The sequence below is a fragment of the Aythya marila genome, assembly GCF_965140915.1.
Source record: "Aythya marila genome assembly, chromosome: 5".
Classification (NCBI taxonomy): Eukaryota; Metazoa; Chordata; class Aves; order Anseriformes; family Anatidae; genus Aythya; species Aythya marila.
In genome coordinates, this window is record NC_139046.1 from 25,661,303 (window position 1) to 25,680,993 (window position 19,691).

The 19,691-nt window shown below is 62.8% G+C and overlaps 2 protein-coding genes across 5 annotated transcripts; both read right to left on the reverse strand.

Moving 5' to 3' along the window:
* Positions 1-663: 663 nt before the first annotated feature.
* Positions 664-6,470, reverse strand: RPS6KL1 (ribosomal protein S6 kinase like 1; the record flags this gene model as incomplete). Its single annotated transcript, XM_082762829.1, has 10 exons — positions 664-1,278; positions 1,375-1,470; positions 1,711-1,793; positions 1,934-2,023; positions 2,622-3,206; positions 3,911-4,043; positions 5,017-5,064; positions 5,606-5,698; positions 6,008-6,132; positions 6,221-6,470. The coding sequence occupies 10 exons, from the start codon at positions 6,468-6,470 to the stop codon at positions 1,174-1,176; spliced, it is 1,608 nt and encodes a 535-aa protein (XP_082618955.1). The 3' UTR covers positions 664-1,173.
* A 622-nt stretch (positions 6,471-7,092) lies between these two features.
* On the reverse strand, positions 7,093-12,916 carry PGF (placental growth factor). Of its 4 annotated transcripts, none has more exons than XM_082760594.1 (7): positions 12,612-12,916; positions 12,455-12,494; positions 11,797-11,993; positions 10,566-10,632; positions 9,585-9,614; positions 9,476-9,495; positions 7,093-8,796 (listed from the first exon to the last, which is right to left on the reverse strand). In XM_082760594.1, exons 1-7 carry the CDS (start codon positions 12,666-12,668, stop codon positions 8,689-8,691), a joined length of 519 nt encoding a protein of 172 aa, XP_082616720.1. In that variant the 5' UTR covers positions 12,669-12,916; the 3' UTR covers positions 7,093-8,688. The 4 variants fall into 4 exon arrangements, with proteins under 4 accessions (XP_082616720.1, XP_082616722.1, XP_082616719.1 ...); XM_082760596.1 differs by having other exon boundaries at positions 10,556-10,632; positions 12,612-12,912; XM_082760593.1 differs by having other exon boundaries at positions 9,433-9,495; positions 12,612-12,907.
* Between the last annotated feature and the right edge of the window lie 6,775 nt (positions 12,917-19,691).

Genomic DNA, 19,691 nt, shown 5'->3' on the forward strand with positions numbered 1-19,691 from the left:
TTTTTCCATTTCTGACATCAACTTCAGAGAATGGCTGCCCTTTCCAGCCAGGAGTGAAGGCAGCCTCTTTTCAGGGAAAACTCTTGCACCCACAGCTGTGATGCTGAGAGGGAGAGCATTTTCTAGGACTGGTCCCTGCTGCTTCCTGGCAGCCGGGGAGAAATGTGTGTGGAGTCAGCTTTCCCTCGTCCCTGAGGGGGGAGAAGGTTAGGAGGGGGGAGAAGGGGAAAACCCTTGTGTGCTGTAAGGGAAGGGCAGTGTGTCTAGCTGGTTTTGCACAAAGAGAGTTAAAAGAGAAGGTTCTGATGAAAAATGCTGCTGGTGCCCAGCACCCCTGTGCCTTTAGCAGGCAGTGTGCCCACGGTACCTGTATAAAGGAGGCTGGGGAAAGGCGGTGCCTGTAGTTACTGGAGCTGCAATAAAGGCAGCCTTGGACCCACCCATGCAGTGAAAGGGACCGTCACAAGCCCTCAGACCACGGCAGCGCAGCAACCTGGCTTATTTCATCTGCCCAGCTGCTGTGGGAGCTGAGCTTCTCCCGGGCTCTGCCTCCCTCTGCTGGAGGAGCCCCGCTGCTGGCAGGGCGGTGAGGAGCAGGGTGCTGCCCCTGCTGGCATCAGGCCCTGGAACCAGCAGCTCCTGGTAAAGCTCAGGCTCCCGGGCAGCTTTGGGGGCTCACTCACCTGGCACACGCAGCCCAGCTCAGAAACAGGACACGTCTGCGAGCAGTCACGAGTAGTTTATTATATTTATTATATGCCCTGCAGCAGGTGCTGCCCGTCCACATGCAGCCGGTGAGTGGCACGGAGCACACGCTCGGGCACCAGCCAGCGGGGCCCAGGGGAAACGCGCTTGGGAACCACAAAAAAATAACGGGGGAGATCGAGGGTGGTAGCAGCAGAGAGAAAACCCCAGGGAGAAGATCCCAAGGCACGGTGCTAAGCAGGGCGAGGGCTGTCAGTGTGTCCTGGGACGGTTGGGAAGGGTGGCACAGCAGGGCACGGGCTCCCATCCCACTGTGGGGGCCCACACGAGTGGTGACAGAACATCGAATGCCTCAAAAACCCCCTACACACCCGCACAGCACAGCCCTGGCAGGAAAACCTCCCCCCTCCGCGGGCAGAGCCCCCCGGTGGGTTCACAGGTTGGGGGCGGGAGGTGCTCCCCTCCTGCCTAGCCCACCAGCTTGTTCCACGGGACGGTGCTGAAGAAGGAGTGGGATTTGAGCTTGGCCATCCCGCCAGCGCCTAAACGCCGCTTGGGGTTGTGCTGCAGGAGCTGCAGGGAAAACAGAGGGAAGGGGAGCACTGGGAAAGCTGCCCAGGGTGGGTTTCGGCCAGCCTCCAGCCCTGTGCTCCTTCCCAAGCCCCTCACCTGGGTGAGCAGTGATGCAGCCGCCAGGCTGAGCCCCTCTGGCAGCTGTAGCTGGGTGTGGGGGTGAATCCCTGATGGGTGGCTTTGGGACAGCGGCTGCAAGTAACAGAGGGTGGTGGTGAGCAGCAGCACTGAGCAGGGCAGTAACACCCTGCCGAGCCTTCATCACCACCCAACCCCGTCCCAGCACGGCAGGATGTAAAATCCAGGCTCTTGGCACCTAAAAGCCCGTAACAAGCACCAGGAGCTGCCCTCCTGGAGCAATGGGGTGTGGATGGGAATGGTTGCAGCACGGTGTCACCTCTGTCCCCCCGTCCCAGCACCTCTGCCTCTTACCACTCCTGTCAGCAGCTCGTACAGCAGCGACCCAAAGCTCCAGCAGTCGGCCGCTTCGGTCAGCTCAGCGATCCCCCCCACTTCTGCAGAGAGGGACAGAGGGATTGGGGCTGGAGGCAGGCAGCCCCATGGCTGGTACATGCCAGGCTCATCTCGCCGCATGCAGAAGGGCCTCCACCCTGCTTGGTGGCACCGGGCAGAAGGCAGGGGACACGTGCCTCACCTGGGGCACTGTACAGCTCCTCCAGCGCCTGGCTGCAGCACTGTGGTGCCACCTCTGTCCACTGGCCGAAGAAGGTGAGACGGACGTGACCTGCAGAGCAGCACCGAGGAGGTTAGGACAACACTGGTGAGGGTGGTGGGAGCACAAAGCCCAGCCCCAGCCTCTCAGCTGGCAACACGCCCTCAGCGGGGACAGCCAGGACACTTTTTTTTTTCCCTGCTGTTGTTTCCTAGGTGTTTTGTATCGCTCCAGTTTGCCCCAGCCCTTGCCAGCTGACCAGGAACTCTTCAGCTTGTGCTGCAAGTGGTGCCCGTGGCTCGAAGGGATGGGCAGGCTCAAGGAGACCCTGGGGGCACAAGTACAAGCAGGGGAAAAACAGCAATCCCACTAACCTCAGGCAGAACTCAGCTGCTCGCAGCTGCCCCGTGCTGGGATTTCCCAGGCAGCCAGCCCCACATGGGAGCAGAAGCAGCACATTCCTGCAGCTACGCTCCCTCCGCAGGGACATCTCTCATAACAACCTCTTGGAAACCCCAGCTGGGACCACACTTCCAGGCTCAGAAACATCCAAACATCCCCAGCTTCCCACCCTCTCCCCCAGCAGGCTCAGGAAAGCCGGAGCCCCCTGGAAATGGGGTGAGCAGCCTTCTCCCAGCCCTTGGGGGCGGCCGCCTTGGCCATCACCTACCGGCCGTGTCCAGCAGCAGGTTCCTGGGGTTGAGGTCCCGGCACAAGACGCCCTGTTGGTGAAGCCCCTCTAGGGCCAAGAGGATTTCTGCTGCCCACAGCCGCACCTGCTCCTCCTTCACGGCCCAAGCTCTCCGGCCATGCCCCCAGGAGCCCGGAGCCCTGCGGAGTCCCCAGGAGGCCGCAGACCGGCCGCGGGTCAGGCTCGGCTCCTGCAGGGCTGGCTCAAGCTGCCGCCGACCCAAGGAGGAGGGCAGGAGGGGCTCCCCTCTCCCGGTTTTGGGTATGGGGGCAGGCAGCGGGGGCAGCTTTTCACCGCCCAGCGGCCTGGGATGGTGCTGGGGGGCTGCTCTGGCTGACACACAGCCCCCGGCATCACCGGCGGTGACAGAGTCCTGGTGGGGGTCTTTGGTGGATGCTGCTGGGTCCACGGGGCCGTGGCTGCTCCCTGGGGTGCTTCCCTCGGCGTCCTCTCTGCTGCGGGGCCTCGGGGCCGGGGTGGCTTTGGAATGTAGGGAGCCAGAGCCATGGGGAGGGCCCTGCTGGGCACGGTACTTGGCACGCAGGTGAGACCACAGCGTCTCCCCTGGGAAACAGAGAAGAAAAAGTGTTGGGGCAGAAAGTGCACCAGGCCCCACCCCGCAGGCACAGTCCCCCTGAGCACAGGCCATGGCCTACCCACTCAGGACATCACCTGCTCCCTGCCCCTCATCCCCCGATCCTCCATCTCCTCTCTTCGGTCTGATCTCAAAATCCACTATGGTCTCTTCTTTTGTAACCATATAATGTTTTATGAAGGTCTTGCCAGTAGCCTCTGGTTCTACAACATCCAAGTGAACCACCTCACTCAGTCCTTTCCATAATTTTCCTGCCACAGCCAAACAACGCCAATAAAGCAGAGAGGTTTTTCTTTTCAAGCTGCCAGACCACACCAACTTCCCTACAGCAAGGCATGGCTGTATGACCGTTCCCTCCCATGGGACACAGTGATTCCCAGAGCTAGTTTCCCTATTACACTCCCTGCCCCCCCAGCCTCCTCCTCCTAGGTCTCCACAGCCCCATTTCTACGTTACTTCTTCAGCCAGCTCTTATCAAATCTCCCGAATCCCCAATAAAACTGAGCAGCAACTCCCACAAAGTCTCCAAGCCACTAGTCACCCTTCCGAGAAGCACGTGTGCTGTTACTAGAAAAAAAAAAAGTCCTAAACCACCAGGAGAAACCAATCTGATACTGTAAAATGGATAAGAGCAGGATGCTCCAGGCCAGGAGGCAGTGCTGCCCCCGCTCACCCTGCACGTGCTCCAGGTGCAGGAAGATGGAGTCCTCGCTCGCGTAGTAGCACAGCAGCTTGACCATGAAGGGGACGCCATGAGGGATGATGGTCTGCCGCTCACGGGTCTCAACGTGGGATTTGGGGAGGCTCTGAGGAGGTACAGGTAGACAGGGGTTACAGCACCGAAGGGGCTGGGGTTTCATGGGACTGGGCAGGGCAGGAGGACAGGCAGAAGAGCTGCGGGCCCCACGCTGTGGAAACCTGCAGCTCGTGGTGGTCTGTCTGTCTGTCCATCTGTCCCTCTGTCCCCAACACCCAGCTGTGACAGCACAGGGCTCTGCAAAGCTCCTGCAATGCAGCACGGGACATGGGGACACTGCCTCCCGGGACAGTGGCCTTCCCACTCACTTCTAGTGGGACTCCACCACACCACCTCTACACTCCCCCTGGAAATGGCGCTTCTCTGTCACGCCACAGCCTCCTTGCCAGTGGCTAATCAAGTCTTATTCTTACACACAGCTAGTTGTAAGGGCACTGGAAAACGCCCTGCCACCCGTACCAAGCACACCGCCACACGTTTTGGACTCAGATGGACATGGGTGTTGGGCTTGGGTCACCCCATTACAAGGCCGGGGCCCAGTGGAGAAACACACAAATGAACAAGGAGAACCTCTTCCCTTCTGGTGGCTGAGGGAGGTGAGTGGACAAAAATAGCAGATCACAGAGGTGCTAGAGGAAGTTTGTTACTCATAAATCTTCTTTTTGCTGAGCTGCATAGAAAAGGAGCTAAGGAACATTCACCACTTGGCCCTATTGGCTGCAAGACACCTCCTGCCCCACGGTCACACACAGGGGATGGAGGCAGATCACAGAATCACAGAATGACTGGGGTTGGAAGGGACCTTAAAGATCATCTAACTCCAACCCCCTGCCATGGGCAGGGATGCCACCCACTGGATCAGGTTGGCCAAGGCCCCATCCAGCCTGGCCTTGAACTCCTCCAGGGATGGGGCATCCACAGCTCCTCTGGGCAGCCTGTGCCAGGGCCTCACCACCCTCACAGTGAAGAATTTCCTCCTAATGACGAGGAAGCTGATGAGCTGTGAAACCATAAACACCCACCTTCAGGATAAAGGTCCCTCCGGTGGCTGGATCCTGGACTATCTGCACCTGCGAGCAGCGTACACAGAGCTGTTCAGACGCGGTGACCCTGACACGCAGCCTGCAGGAATAACCCCAGCCCTGACAAACCACCACGCAAGGAGAACAGCAGAGGGGAGCAACGTGCCAGTGCATGTATGGAGACAGAAAGCCTGGCATCCTCACTCTGAGATCACAAATGACTAACTAGCTTTTTCATTCAGGTAGCTGGTCTGCTGCTGAAGTCTGGGTTAGCTGCAGGAATCCACCACCACAGTACCCAGCCATCAAGCGTGATCCCATACACAGGAAAGACCTGGATGCAGCAGCTTCCTCATAGTATCCCGGGAGTTTTCATAAGCAAGAGCAAAGGGGAAATTAACAGACTTCCCAGCTAACAAAGTTTCTGGCTTCCCCACTGTGAATTTTCCTTGGTGGGAACGGTGTGGATGGAGATCCTCATGCTCTTTGGTGAGCTGTCACCCCCATCCCAGCTGCCAGGACCCTCCTTGTCATGCTTCCCTTGGTCCGTTCCCAGCCTCAGCCCTCCAGCTTCAGGTCGAGCCCTCACCTTATCGATCACTCCCACCACCTTACACCGCCTGAGGTTTTCCACCGCCGCGCTCAGCGTCCTGATGGGCCGTAAGCGAAGGCTGCTGTAACCCTGCGAGGCAGCGCGAGCAGAGGGCCAGGGGATCACAGAACCACGAGGGTTGGAAAGGTCGGTTTGTTAGGTCAGAGGCTGGACCAGGTCATCTCGGAGGTCTCTCCCAGCCTAGGTGATTCTGTGAAAAGACCTCCAGGATCTCCTGCTCCAACCACCCCTACCACCAATATCACCCACTAACCACGTCCCCAAGCACCACATCCAACCTTCCCGCGGACATCCCCGTCACGGTGCCTCCACCACCTCCCCGGGCTCCCCGACCCCCTTATCAGCCTCCGACCCCATCACACCACCCTGGCCGCTCACCGTGCCCGCGGGGCTGCTGTCGCCCAGGCCGCGCTGGAGGTGGCAGGTGAAGATCTCCTCGGCGCGCCGCAGGTACTGCGCGATCTTCCTCTTCACCGCCTCGCCCCGCTCCTTGTTGGGGTCGGCTGCGGGCGGCTGGGCGTCAGGGGACCTCCGCCGACCCCCCTGCGCCCCGACACCCCCCGGACACCCCCTTGCCCGTTTCCCCCGCACCCTGCACGCCGCGCAGCAGCACGTCCACGCCGTTCTGGTAGTGGGCGAAGGCCTCCTCGTAATCCTCGCTCACGTCGCGCTCCAGCGCCAGCCGCAGCTGCCGCGCCGCCTCCAGCAGGTAATCCCCCCGCGGGCAGTGCCCCCGTGGGCAGTCCCCCCGTGGGCTTTCCCCCCGTGGGCACTGCCCCCGCCCGCCCCCCGGCACGGTCTCCGCATGGCCTCGGGGGGCGCGGGGCCGCCGGTCGCCCATCGCCCCCCCCCCCTCCCCGGTAGCGGTACCGAGCCCCGGCGCCCGGCGGGGAGCGCGCCCGGGAGCCCGCCCCGGCGCGGCGCCGATTGGCCGCGGGTGAGCTCATCCCCGGCCGCGGGGACGCGCCCGGCCGCGGGCACGCGCAGGGAGGGGCCGCGGGGACGCGCTCGCCCCGGCTTCGCACCTGGCCGGGGGGAATCGGCGGCGCCCCCCCCCCCGGTTACGACCCGGGGCATCCCTGCGGCTGCAGAGCCCCGGGTGTGCGCCTGCCGGGGATGAGCCTGGTCCGCAGCGGGGCTCGCCGCGGTCCCCAGTGGTCCCCGGGGGCTGAAAATGGCTCAGACCCCCCAGAAGGTGCTAACAGCGAGCAGGAAGGTTGCACGGTTCCCTTGCATCCTCATGAAGCTATCAGCAAAACCTTTAACACCAGCCCCCTGGGCTCCCCAGCACCGTACCAGGTGCACCCCCAAAGCACACCGTAATTGCAGCCCGGAGCCCAGCTGATGTTTTGCCTTCCCTCCTACCCTTTCTAAGCCCTCCCGCCCCAGCCCTTCTCCTAAAGCCTCGTTAAACAAACCTTTGCCCCACAGCGCCGGGAGAGGCAGCGAGGCTCAGGACACCGATAACCCAGCGGGGCGGCCGGGGTCCTGCTGCTCCCCGGGGCATCACCAGCCCCAGGCCTTGCCAGCCTGACCTCCAGCTGGGCTCCCGACCACGAGGCCAGCAGTAAAATCCCGGGGAGAAAAGGAACTGTGGGACCCAGTGCTGGGTGATTTCGCCCTCCGTCTCCTTGCCTGCCCGTGCGGCGCAGCAGATTGTAGCAGCAGGGCTGCACCGAGGCTACCCCAAACACAGCAGGTTTGGGGAAACACAGCAGCATTGAGTGAGGATGCAACGCACTCCAAGTCACAGGTAATAGAGCCATTCTGGTTTTAACCCTCATAACCACGCTTAACAGGTTAATTGATTAACACCCTCATTTTTATGTAGTTTTCTTTTTATAGGTGTAATGCTACCGTGGTGAAACTTTTACTGTTACAAGTGCAGAAACCGTCACAGCCACCCCTCACATGCTGCTCATGGCTCTTGTTATATCCTACAAGCACAGCCAGACAGGCTGAAAGGAGGCGAACCTGCCCAGAGCAGGGCCCCAGCTCCCTGCAAAGTGTCAGACCGTGCCAGACCCGGTGGGAGCTGCCTGGAACCCCCCCCACATGCTATAGCAGGTTAACCCAGGTAGGACAAAATGCATTAATTCTTGGCCCATGGCAAGAGCCAAGCCTTTGCACATCTTCCCACCCAGGCTTCTGCTTCAAGCCTGGAGAAATAAACCTTGGCTGTGTTTGGCTAGGACCTGCAGGAAGGCGGGCGGCTGAGCTCAGGAGCCAGCCCCACACCCGAGGAGGTGGCGCTGGGTGCAGGACTGGCCCTGGGGGCACCAGTGCACAGGGGTGCATTCGGCAGCCAGATCCGGCCCTCCCACAGCAGGAGTGGGGAAAATGGGCAGCCTGCCCGCCTCGCAGCAGCCCCACCAGGGGAAGGGGTGGCCACAGGACAGAGCTGGGACCAGCCCTCAGCAGGGCAGAGAGGCTGGGGCTGGAGCAGGAAGGGGATGGGGAGCAGGGAGAGGTTCCAGCCACACACAGCACCTCAAAGAGGGGCAGCTCCCTCCCCAGAGCGGGTCCCAGGACCCCAGGTCACCAGCAGCAAAACACCCTGCAGCTGCTGGAAAGGAGAGGAGCACGCACCCTGCCAGCTCCTGGGTCTGCCCCCAGCTTTTATTGAGAAGGGGGAGGCCACGATGAGGACACCAGCACAGGAAGGCCCACAGCACCCCAGCTCCCTCCCCGTGCCCCCTGGGAGGCCTCCCCAGGCCAGCTCCCCACCCACCCTGCACCTCCTGGGCTGCTCCGTGCCAAGCTGGGAGCGATGCAGCCCTGCCTGTCCCGGCTGTCCCTCCTCCCCCTGCCCGGCAGGACAGAGCAGTTCCGTGGCTGCAGCCCCCACCCCATGCCACCCCCAGCAGCACATCCACCAACTCCGTTCCTCGTGGCCCTCCAAGCACCAAGGTGCAGCTCCAGCTCCTCATCCTCCTTCAAGGGTCCTTTAGTCCTGCTGCAACCGGTGCAGACAGGGCGAGGGAGTCCTCGGCTCCAGGGCCAAGCAAGAGTCCCGTCGGCTCCTTCCCGCTGCGGATCTGCTCCCCAGCCACCGTCACTCAGCTCCGCACGTCCCCCGCGCCGGGCAGGAATGGGACTGGATCAGGCCCCGGAGGCAGGAGCGAGGCCGGGGGCAGAGCGGAGGCTACCTGCGCGGCATGCCACATCTGCAAGGGGAGCACACCTGGGTCAGCACCACCAGGGTCACCTCCCGCTGCCCCCCAGGTCTCTCCCTCCCCACCAACCCACAGGATGGGATAGCAAGAAGCAGGGCTTCGTGGGGAGGAGGGGGCTGTGGGGTTATAGGTGCACTGGGCAGCGAGCTTTGGACAACACAGGGAAGGGCCGGCCCCAGGCTGCGTCCCCTGCACGTGCCTGGCCTGCACGGCCTCAGCAGGCTGTTTGTGAGAGTCAGCAGAACACAAGGTGGGGAAGGCTGGGAGTAACCCAAACAGCAGCCAGCCAAGGACTGCAGTAAGGACACGGCTGGCAGCAAAAGGGGGCTGGAACAGGAAATTCACGGGTTGTTTTTTGACAGCGCAGTCTGTGACGGCAATAGAGCCACGCACCGTCAAGCCATGCCCTCCGTCCTGCTCGGCTTTGAGCATCTCAGCCTCAAGGCCACCGAGCATCTACCAAGCCCCCGGTGAGTGGAGGATTCCCCCAGCCACCTGCTGTCCCCTCCGTCCTGCTCTTCCCTCAACCCATCGCTACTCACAGCGCCAGGTAAAGACCTAAAATCCTGCTGTTCCCTGCAAACAGAACTCAGAAGGCAGCACCCACGCCTGCCCCTGCTCACTTACAGCTCACAGTCTTTACGTCTCTTCTTCTCTCCTCTTCTCTTACCTCGGCCCTTGGGTCTCCTCCTTCAAAAGGAAAGCAGCACAAGAGAGACTGACGCGTGGGCAGTGAGGCCACAGCCCCGGGCGGCAGCGTCACCCCCAGTGCCACTTACCTCCCCGGCCTCGCCAGGTCCTGCCGCGGCCTGCGGGGAGAGCAGAGGTGTTACGTGGTCAGTGCCACCTGCCAAGCTGCTGCGTGCAGCACCCAGGGTTTAACTCGTGCTTAAAGCAGACCCAGTGACTTCTCCCACCCAGACTTTGGTGGGTCCCCTCGGGGCTGTGCCATTTTGCCCATGAGGGCAGGAAGCACGGGCTCGGTTTTTAGGCTGCTCTCAGCGACAGCTTTCATCACTCAGCTGGTCAAAGACGACGCAGGGCCCCAAGTAACACACGGGATTTGCTTCAGTCTCAGCAGTGGCTGTCTGACACCAGCCACAACATACTTGGCTCAGGCATCCCCCACAGGAGCCAAGGCCAGGACATCCACCCCACTTCCGCTAAGCTCAATAAGGGGGAGCCACAGAAGTGCTGAAGGCTGCTTAACAAGAAGACAAAAGGTGCTGCAGATGCAAGAAGCCTACACGAATCCAAAGGCGGGCTGCACAAGCATTTGAGGAAGTTCCCCTGGGAGCTACCCCGTGTAGGAAACCCACAACAGGCTCAGGAAATTCCCTGCACGGAAAACAGCTGGAAGCAGGGGGAAGCAGCACACGTGCTCCTTCCCGCTCCTCCTTACGCACCCACTGACGGATGGCTCCAGAGGCAGCGCGGAGCCGGACGGCCCCTGGGTCTGCTCCAGCACAGCCGCCTGCACAGCAGGGGAATACCAGCACGGGGATCCTCACGCTCTTCCAGGCAAGCCTCCCGTCTGACAGCTGCCCAGCAGGACTCCCATTCCCCAGCTTTCACAATCCTCCAAAAATGCACACCCCCAAATCCCCATGCCCAGGTGGGGCAGCCTGCCCTGCAAGCACCCGGCACAACCAAGCTGAGGGAGGGCTCCCAACACGGCCAAGGTGCCCCCAGCACATCGCCGTCCCCGCAGAGGGGCAGCGGGCTCGCAGCGGCACAGAACGAGCCCTACCTGCACTCACACTTCTTGTGCTCGGTGAACGACATCTCCACGTAGGGTGCCTCCCCGTTGGGCTTTATCTTCAGGAGCTGAAAGAGGAACAAAGGTTACCTCCTGGACAGCGCAGGATGGCGTCCACCCCAGTCCCTCGGCCAGACACATGTCAGACCCAGTCCTCGGCACCGCAGACCCCACCTCCACAGGCACTGCAGCTCTGGAGGCTCTGCTCCCACCGCCCTGCATCCTGGGTCTGTAATCTAAATCCCCTAGTCCTGGGATTTCCCAGCCTCAGAGCAGATTTTTTGGTCTCTGCTTCTGTGGAGCCCTTTCACATGTTTGTCCGCTTTGTACATCCTCCTTCCCTGAAGGGAACACCCCCCAGCCCTGGTTTCCAGACCATTCCCACTGCTGCTGCCTCCTCCTGCCGCCTCTCCCACCGCACCCAGCCTGGAGCCGGTACCGCGGTGCCTCCCCAGCCCAGGGGCGCAGGATTTGCCCTGCCACGTGTCAGTCCAGAGCCCAGCCCGGAGGCCAGGTTGGACATCCAGGGGCTTCACTGTGAGTGTTCATCCCTGCTGCGATCCACGCTGACCCCACAGAAGTGCCTGGCATCACCACACCACGTGTGGAGGGGAGCCCAGCAGGAGCTCAGAACATCGCCTTCTTCATCACTTCAGAGACTTTCGCTCCACTTAAGTCAGGATTTTTTTTTCTTTGGGAACTCCTACCCTCCCTTTCCAACACGCTTTCAGTCCCTGCAGGATCAAACTTGCTGGTGATTTCTTGCAGGCTCTCTCCAGTCCCTCACCCCTGCACAGCAGCAGCAGGTTGGTGCCAGCAGGGCGAGGGCAGGGGCTGTGCAGCACACTGGGAAGAGCCGAGAGTTTGCTCACAGCCTAAAGATCCCCTCCCCACTTCGTACAGCTCCCGTAACGGGGCTGGAAGCACAGCACACGCAGCCCCTCGTGCTCACCCTCTCCCCATCGCACACTTGCTGCCAGCACCACCACATCCATCTCCTGGCACATGAGTGCAATCACACTGCCAGTTTTCCCTTTCCCCTGTGATTTTTGTGGCTTTGTCCCCAAAGCGGACAGAATCACAAGCAACAGGGCCACCCCAGCCCCACAGGGACAGTCTGGAAAGGTGACAGCAGCCAGAGAGTCGGACTGAGCACCGAGGAGAGGGCAGGGAAGCAGGGATGGAGGCTGGTACCACCAGAGGTCTCACCCTGCCCCAGAGGCAGCGCTTACCTGCATGGTGACCGTGCTGGTCTCCACGGGGACACAGCGGAGCCCCTCATCCCCGCAGCAGCCCCCGCAGCGCTGCAGGGCGACGCAGGAGGGTCTGAAGATGTACTCCACCTCGTCGGGGAACTCGGCGATGACGTCCACCAGCTGCTCCAGCGGCCGGCAGAAGCTGCGATTCCAGATCTCCTTAAAGGTCACCACTGCAAGGCACCAAGGGGGGCTCTAAGGAGGTGCCCCGGGGAGGGGGGACCCCAGCCGAGCCCCCCGCTGAGGTGCACCCGTTGCAGGGGATGGGGTGGCGCAGGAGCAGCTGTGATGGGGTCATCCCCCACCGTGGGGCACAGGGATGGAGAGGACCCCTCGTGCCCATCGCCACGCTGCTGGGGGGGCTCCCACAGCCACCAGGACCCCCCGAGGGGCTCTGCCAGCTCCGTCCCCTCCATCCCCCCCGCGGCCAGGCTGCGCTGCCGGCTTGTAAGGATCGGGACCGGCTGCGCACGGGAAAGCAGCCCCGGGGCGCGGAGATCGCGGGATCCCCCCGGGTCCCACCGGGACCCCCCCGGGGGCTCCGGGCGGGCAGATAACGACCCCGGGACACCGGAGCCGCCCCCCGTAACCCTCTCCCACCCCGGGCACCGGCTGCCACCCGCTTGCAACTCACCGGGCGCCTCCGCGCTGGCTGTCCCCCGCGCCTCCGGGGCCTGCAGGGGGGAAAGGCGAGGGCTGGCGGGGGCGGCACGGGGGGCACCGCTCCGCCGCGACCCCCGGCGCCTCCCCCATCCCCTGTCCCGCTCCCCTCCCCTCCTCCCGCTCCTCACCGGGGCCCCCAGCGCCCCGGCCAGCAGCAGCCGCAGGAAGGCTCCGAGCAGCCGCATCGCCGCTCCGCCACCGGCCGGCTTCAGCGCCGCCGCCGCCACCGCCGCTCCCCCCCCGGCATGTCGCCCCGCAGCCACCGGGACACCGGGGCACGGCCACCGGCACCGGCACCGCTCCGCCACCGCCACCGCCGCCGGGCCATGGGAGCGCGCCCCGCTCCGCCGCCCCTATTTCACCGCCGCCGCTCCGCCCCCGGGGCGGGAGCAGGTGCCCGGCCCCGACGGCTGCGGGGATGGCCGGTGCCACCGGGGGCCAGGCAGCAGCCCCGCCTGCAGCCCCCCCGCCTCTCCCGGCACGGCTTCCAGCCCTTTATCCCCCCGCTCTGGCCCGGTTCTCCCTGCCCCCATGGGTTTGCAGCCCCTCAGCCCCCCGGTCCTGCCCGCAGACCCCTTTGGGATGCGCAGCCCGGCTCCGGAGCCTCTCCCTGCAGCGGGGCTGGGGGCGGCCAGGCCAAACCCCGCTGCTGGGAGGAAAGCCCCAAGGAGCTCTGTGGCCTTTCCCGTGCTATTTTTAAGTGCCAGTGGCCGGGAAAGCTGCGGCTGAGGGAGGTGGGAAGGGAAGGGAAGGGAAAGGGTGCCAGCGGGCAACACGATCCCCCGTGGGCTGCAGGTCCCGGGGTAATAACGGGCTCTGCGTCCCTGCCAGGCTTCACGTCTCCGGCCTCACAGGGAGGCTGCCGCAGAGCTTCCCTGCCCACCTCCTTGTGGGGTCTGTCCCTGCGGTGCAAGGACAGCAGTGGCTTGTCCCCAGCGCCACACAGTCGGTCCCCGGGATGAGGGACGCGCTGGTGGCCCGTCCCCAGCCCCATGGGGCCACACAGGTGGCGGTGGCTCAGGCATCAGCTGGCGTCAGGCTCTGTCTGGAGCCTCCACACGCTGGTAACGGCCCTGCTGTGATGTCCCCTGCCGCCTCTGCTCCCCCTCTGCTGCCCCACAGACCCTCCCGGCCAAGGGCACCCCCTCCTCCTCCCCAGGGGCTGTTTTGGGGTTGGGGGTGAAGGGAGCGTTTCCTCCTGCCCCGAGCGGTCACTGCTGCCAGCTCGCTGGAAGGACAGAGCGCTGTTATTGCAGAGACCGTGACCACGCAGGGCCTCCCGCCTGTCCTTGCAGGAAGGTCCCCTGGGGCCACCTCTCAGACACAAGGCCAGCCTCTGGTGCCGGAGCAAAGGGCTCTCCCCCAGGAGCCGTGTGGCTGGGGAGACCAGCCCTTAATTGCCGAGTGCAATCCTGTTCCTGGTCTGAAGCTATTTCCTCAGAGGCCTTGGGCAGAGTTTACATTCCTGGGATGAGCATCCCCTTCCTAGGCAGCACGCAGCAGAGACGGGAGCAGAGAAATAATATTTGGACGCGGGTAACCTGTGACCGGCAATGTCCCCCCGTGGATGGGAGAAACATCCAGCTGCCGGGGCTGTGCTCCACGCTGCAGGACAGGGCTGCTGCTGCTGCTGTAAATGTGCCCTGGTGTCTCTCACGCTGCCTCCCACGAGGGCCCGGAGCCACACACTTTGGGAACGGAGGCGGACGGGGCTCAGGGGACTGGCTGGGGGCAGAAGGCACGCGGAGACATTTCCTGATGGGACAGATGTGGCTACCGCAGGCCGGGAGCCTCAGCTCAACTGTGTGCCCGTGCCACCTCCCCGCTCTGCTCGCAGGGCTGGGCAGGGATTTCTGCTTCATTGCTGAGGGGATTTCTGGCGGTTCAGTGGGGGACAGCCGCTGTGCAGCCCCGCTGGGATGCCCACCATGCCCACCTCGCTGAATGGCCCACCATGGGCAGCCGCTCTCCCCTGTGAAGCCTCGCCCTGCCGAGCCGTCCTCCTTCCCAAAAGCAGCCCCATGTTAGGATCCACATCCCCTCACAGGAGTCTTCACCCCTACAAAATCTCACCTGCAGCGTCTCAGGTGAAAACAGCCCCAAAAAAACATCCCCACTTCCTCCTCAAGCCGGCTGTCTCCGGGCCCTCCTGCGTCACTCCACGAGCCCTTCAAAAACACCCAGAAAACCTCAGGTCATTATTTTTGTGCTGCTGCTATTTCTGACACCGGAGCCAGTTCGACCAGGGCTGGAGGCTCCCACCCGGGGCCACACCACACCCTGTGTCGTCTGGTGCCCAGCGGAGCCAGCCCCTCGGGCACCGAGCCCCAAATTGCGACAGAACCACCACAGCCAAACGTCACGGAGATGTGGCAGGACCCCCACGGCCAAATGTCACAGAGATGCGACGTGCCAGGCTTCTAGGCTGTCAAGTGTCCTTGTGGACGAGCAGGACAGCAACCCCTGGAAGGAAACACCCCGCAGACAACAGGCTAGACCCACAGACCCCATAGGACTCCCCGGAGCGGCTGTGGTGCCGGGCACCATCGAGGAGCGGGACGGGCAGCCCACTCCTGGCCGCAGGCTGCGCCGTGCTGTGGTCGCTCCTCCCAGCCCAGGTGCGCAGGGGGATGTGTTTGCCGAGGAGGAGGCTGACAATAGGGGGAAATGGGCCGTGCTGCGCACCCCGAACATTGTGGCTGGCGGCGCCTGTTGTTGCTGCCCAAGGCAGGCGGAAGCGGCTGCCCTTAGTCAGCCCCGGGCTGCACGTGGCAGGAACTCTGCTGTTTATTTTGGTTCCTTGGGGTGGATTCGGCCTCCCCGGGGACCTGTGGCCTCTCCGTAGGGCCGGTCAGAACCGCAGACACCTGATGGCTCGGTTCCATGCAGGCAGGCGAGCCCCCCCATGCCACACTGCCTGTGCTCATGGGCACTGGGGCCAGCCCGCTCAGGGCACAGCTCTCGGTGGGGACACCAAGAGCATTGGAGGCAGGAGACCCACAGGAGGGCCAGCTGCTCCCACACACAGCCAAAATCCCCCTGGAGATCTCAGGGGGGCAGTGGCCGTGTCACCAAAGAGCATCTCTCTCTCCCAGGGCCCTGAGCTACTCAGGCGCTGGTTCTCATCTCTCAGCACAGGCCCTGTTCAGTGCTGAGGCTGAGCCCTGCTCCCACGGAGGTGAAGCTGTGGGCAAAGCGATGCCGGCGGCAGGGAGGGTTAGGGCTGGCTGGCCGTCTCCCAGCCCGGCCGTGACGCAGCAGCACCAGGGAAGCCGGCGGGGAAGTCACGGAGAGCACATACTGCCCGCCGGCCGGCAGGGACTCGCCGGGACGCGGGTGTTTGCAGGAGCAGGGTGAGGCAGCAGGGAGCCGAACCGCAGCGCCGAGCATACGTGGGTGCCTACAGGTAAGCACTGCATCAGCACCTGCCCGGAGCAAGCCTCCGCGGGGCGTGCAGTCACCCTGCCAAAACAACAGCCCCTGGTGCAGGAGGTGCTGAGAGTCCGGAGTGGGAAGCAGAGATGCTCCCGAGCTGCCCCACGCAGCCCCGTCCCCAGGAAAGTGGGGCTGGCGTGAGAGCCAGAGGTGGCTTTTCCACCAGGGAACCAAGGTATAACGGGGAGGAGAGGCGCGTGGGGCAGCCTCCATGCTTTGCTGCTGCCCGTCGCCTCCCCACAGGGGCTCCCAGGCACTTTTCTCCCCTGCCAAACGAACGCAATCCACGCCCAGCCCAGAGCTGCTGGCCGCTTATCGTGTGGATGCAGCTCTCCTGCTTTTAGCTGTCATAATATTGACACAAAGCAAAAGAATAGTGACGGCAAGCCTCCGTCTGGCTCCGGGAGGCAAACACACGAGGAGAAGGGGAGCCCGGGCTGCTCCCGGGCTGTGCTCCCCGCCGGGGACGCTGCGTGCGGGCTCCGCAGCGGGCTCACCCCGGCAGGAGCGAACGTGTGCATCGGCAGGGCTTCGTCCAGGAGCCTTTCCCATGGCGTGGGTGGAGGAGTGGCTCATCTCCCTGTCTGCCTGCAAGCTGGCAGCCGCTGAATAGCTCGCATCACCCGCAGACAATGAGCAAAGCAAAGCCCGCGGCCAGCTGCAGCGCGGGGAGCGCGTGAGCGGAGGAACTGCGCGGAGCTGGCCGGTGACCAGGAAGCAGCCCAGAGAGCTGGTGTCACGGACCCCGTGGTGACCACAAAGCGGCCGGCCCTGCTTTGTCTCCCCCAAAGGGCCCGGCTTCCTGGAGAGGCGGCGGCGATGCCAGGTTTGCTCGGGGGCTACCCTGAGCCCATCCTGGAGGGATGCACCTCGGCGAGCCCCCCGTATCGCCTCCTCCCCGGCCGAGCCAGCCTGCTGCGTGCCCTCTGAGCAGGGACAGGGCCGGCGCACCGGTTGCGATGCCGGGGCCAGCATCTCCTGCCCGTCCCTGCCCCATGCTCCCTCGTCCCTCGCTCGGGCTTGTTTTCCTACATGACAGCCAGTGACTTCCCGCACTTCCCGCGCCTCTTCCTGAGCAGCCCGGCCTTTGAACTCGCTGCCTCCAGCTGTCTGCATCCCGAGAGGGGACCAGGGGAACGGCGGCAGGCTAACAAGAAGAGGAGCGAGGCTCCATGTGCAGTGCAGGCACGTCGATGCCAGCTTCCCGCGCCTCTCCTGCCTGTCCCCAGGGGTCAGCCCAGCCTGCGCAACCCACTGGGGACACAAGCGTGGGCTGCTTCCACAACAAACTCCAGCAAAACCCTCCGGCTTCCCAGCCTCGGTCTCTATTTTAAGGCTCTAAAGAAGAGAGGGGCAAATGGCAAACTTGCTGGCAGAAGAGATGATCCCGGGGCCGGATTCAGGACCGCCTACTTGTTTCCTTTAGGGATCACGGAGTGTGTCAGCACTGCCAGGGCCTGCCCGCGGGCGCTGCGCTGATGCAAGGGTGAGCCGTCAGCTGCTTGCCAGGCAGAGGTCGGCACACGTAGGTGCAAGCTGCTGGGCAGGGACCTGCACCCAAGCCGAGGCACCGAGCTGGTCCTGTTTCTCCCATCGGGCACCCACTGAAGGGCTGCACGAGCCTGGCTAAAGCACCCCCAGCAAGCCCCGTCTGTCCCTCCTTGTCCACCCAGATAGAGAAATCACTCTTTCCTAAGGAGGGCCAGTTTAGGGGATGGTTACCAGGACTGCAAAGACCAGCAGAACATCTCCCCAGTACCTGCAGAGTCAGACGTGAATTTCAAGCATGCTAAAACTGCCGATGACTCAGGCAACATTTGCGTGCTCCTCCAGATGCACAGAGCTGAGTTTTCCAGCTATTCACATACCTGTTTTTGATCATCAGCTGTTTGTTTGGGGTTTTTGTCTTCTTTTCCTGAAAGCTCAAGTTTTCAACATGAGTTCAGCGCTTGGTTCAGCCTCTCATTTCCAGTCCCCTCACTTACTACGTGACATATTTTCTTCCCAGTAACACGCAGAAAACACTGCTTTGGGCTCCTTCAGCCCGTCAGCAGATTTGTTCCTGCTTCCTCACAGCTCTGCCTCCACAGCCACACAGCCACATCTGTCACTGAGGCTGTCATAGCTCCTGGCTGGAGCTGTCCCCTCCGTTTTTATCCAAAGTTTTTGAACACGGACCTTCCACAGTGCACCACGTTATACCAGAGACAGCTTTGGGGCACCCCTCTCCTTAGGCTGTGGTTCATGTTCCCCCCAGACCTTGCACCACACCAGTTCTTAACTGCTCCTTCACCAGTCGTGCTCAGAAAGTGCCTTTGGCACCCAGCGATCGCCCTCAGCTCCTTTCCCCCTTGTCGCCTATCCAGGCTGCCTTGTTATTCCTACTGGGCTGTTCTCTGCTGGCTCCTTCCCTTCATCTGTGCCGAGCGTGAGCAGCTCACTTTCCTATCCGGGTGTTACAGACGAGTCCAATTACTAGAGTTCAGCAAACTCTGATTCCCCTCCCTGGCATTTCATCCAGCCCACTTGATCCGCAGGGTTTCTAATCCAAACAGCCTCCTAGCACACGATGTTCCAGCACTCCCAGTCTCTACCCAGCCTCTGTGCTGCTGCCTTTTCCTCCCTCAGACCAGCACTCAGGGGACTGCATTCAGCCCCCAGGGAAAGCTAACTGAAATGTAGAATTCATTGGGCAGAGGGAAAGCAGTGTCCCCAGTTGCCATCCCTGAGCGAGGAGCAGCACGCCGTGCTGGGCGTGAGATGAGCCATGCTGCAGCTCCTCCGCAGGCAAAGGAAACGTGCACGGCAGCCTCGCTCTGCCGGCCAGCTCATCCCCTCCTCAGCTCCTTTGCCCACAGCATTTGCTCATGCACCAGCTGGGAAGCCACAGCAGCCAAGTCTTCCCGGGGGATTTGGGTACACCCAGAAAAGGAAGGGAAGAAAGAGGGGTGTGACGTGCAGGAGGCAGCAGGCTGCAGCAAGACAGTGGGGTCAGAGGGTTTAGCTCCTGTTCTGTAACGCTGGCCAGGACCCACAAGTGGGCCCCCACCTCGTTGCCTCTGCCACAGCAGCCAGCACAGCCTGCAAGCCAGCAGGATCCAAGCCAAGTGTACCAAGTGTACCAGGACACCAAAAGGCGTCTTCCCAGCTGCTTCCTCTGTGTGCCCCATGCTTCCCGGGCTGCCCTCGCTGGGACTGTGCCACCCTCCTCCCTTTTCACTTGTGCTGGGCACTCCTGCCCAATGTACCAGCTCCTGGCACAGCTGCTGGCTCACGACAACCAGATGTCCCTTAGCCACGGTCCCTCTGAGCAGCCAGGGCCTGGTGTTCGCCTTTCAGCTCTCCAGGGGAACACAGGTCCTGGCTCGGCTCAGCTCCACGGGGCCACCAGGCTAGCAGATCCCGCAATCCCCATTCAGAGGCTTTCATTCATGAAACGCGAGGCAGCAGGCTGAACACAGGGCTCTGCCCCTCGGGGACAAGGGGCTGGCAGCCGTTTCGGGCTGGCTGTGGCAGCAGTGCCCAGCGGGAAGTGCTGCAGGGAACAGGGCCGGGGCAGCGCGAGCAGGGAGCTGCAAACCCCGCAGGCTGGCAGGACGGGAGGCTTAGCACAAACTGCCCCGCAATGGTCACTGGGGCCGGAGCAGGGAATGTAAACAGCCCGGCATCCACACGGAGGTCATAACCCCCGAGTCCGGTTTCCCTTCCTCTTGCTCCCTCCTGCCTAATCTCCAAGAGCCGCTCTGTTTACGAGCCAGACAAGTAAACAAACA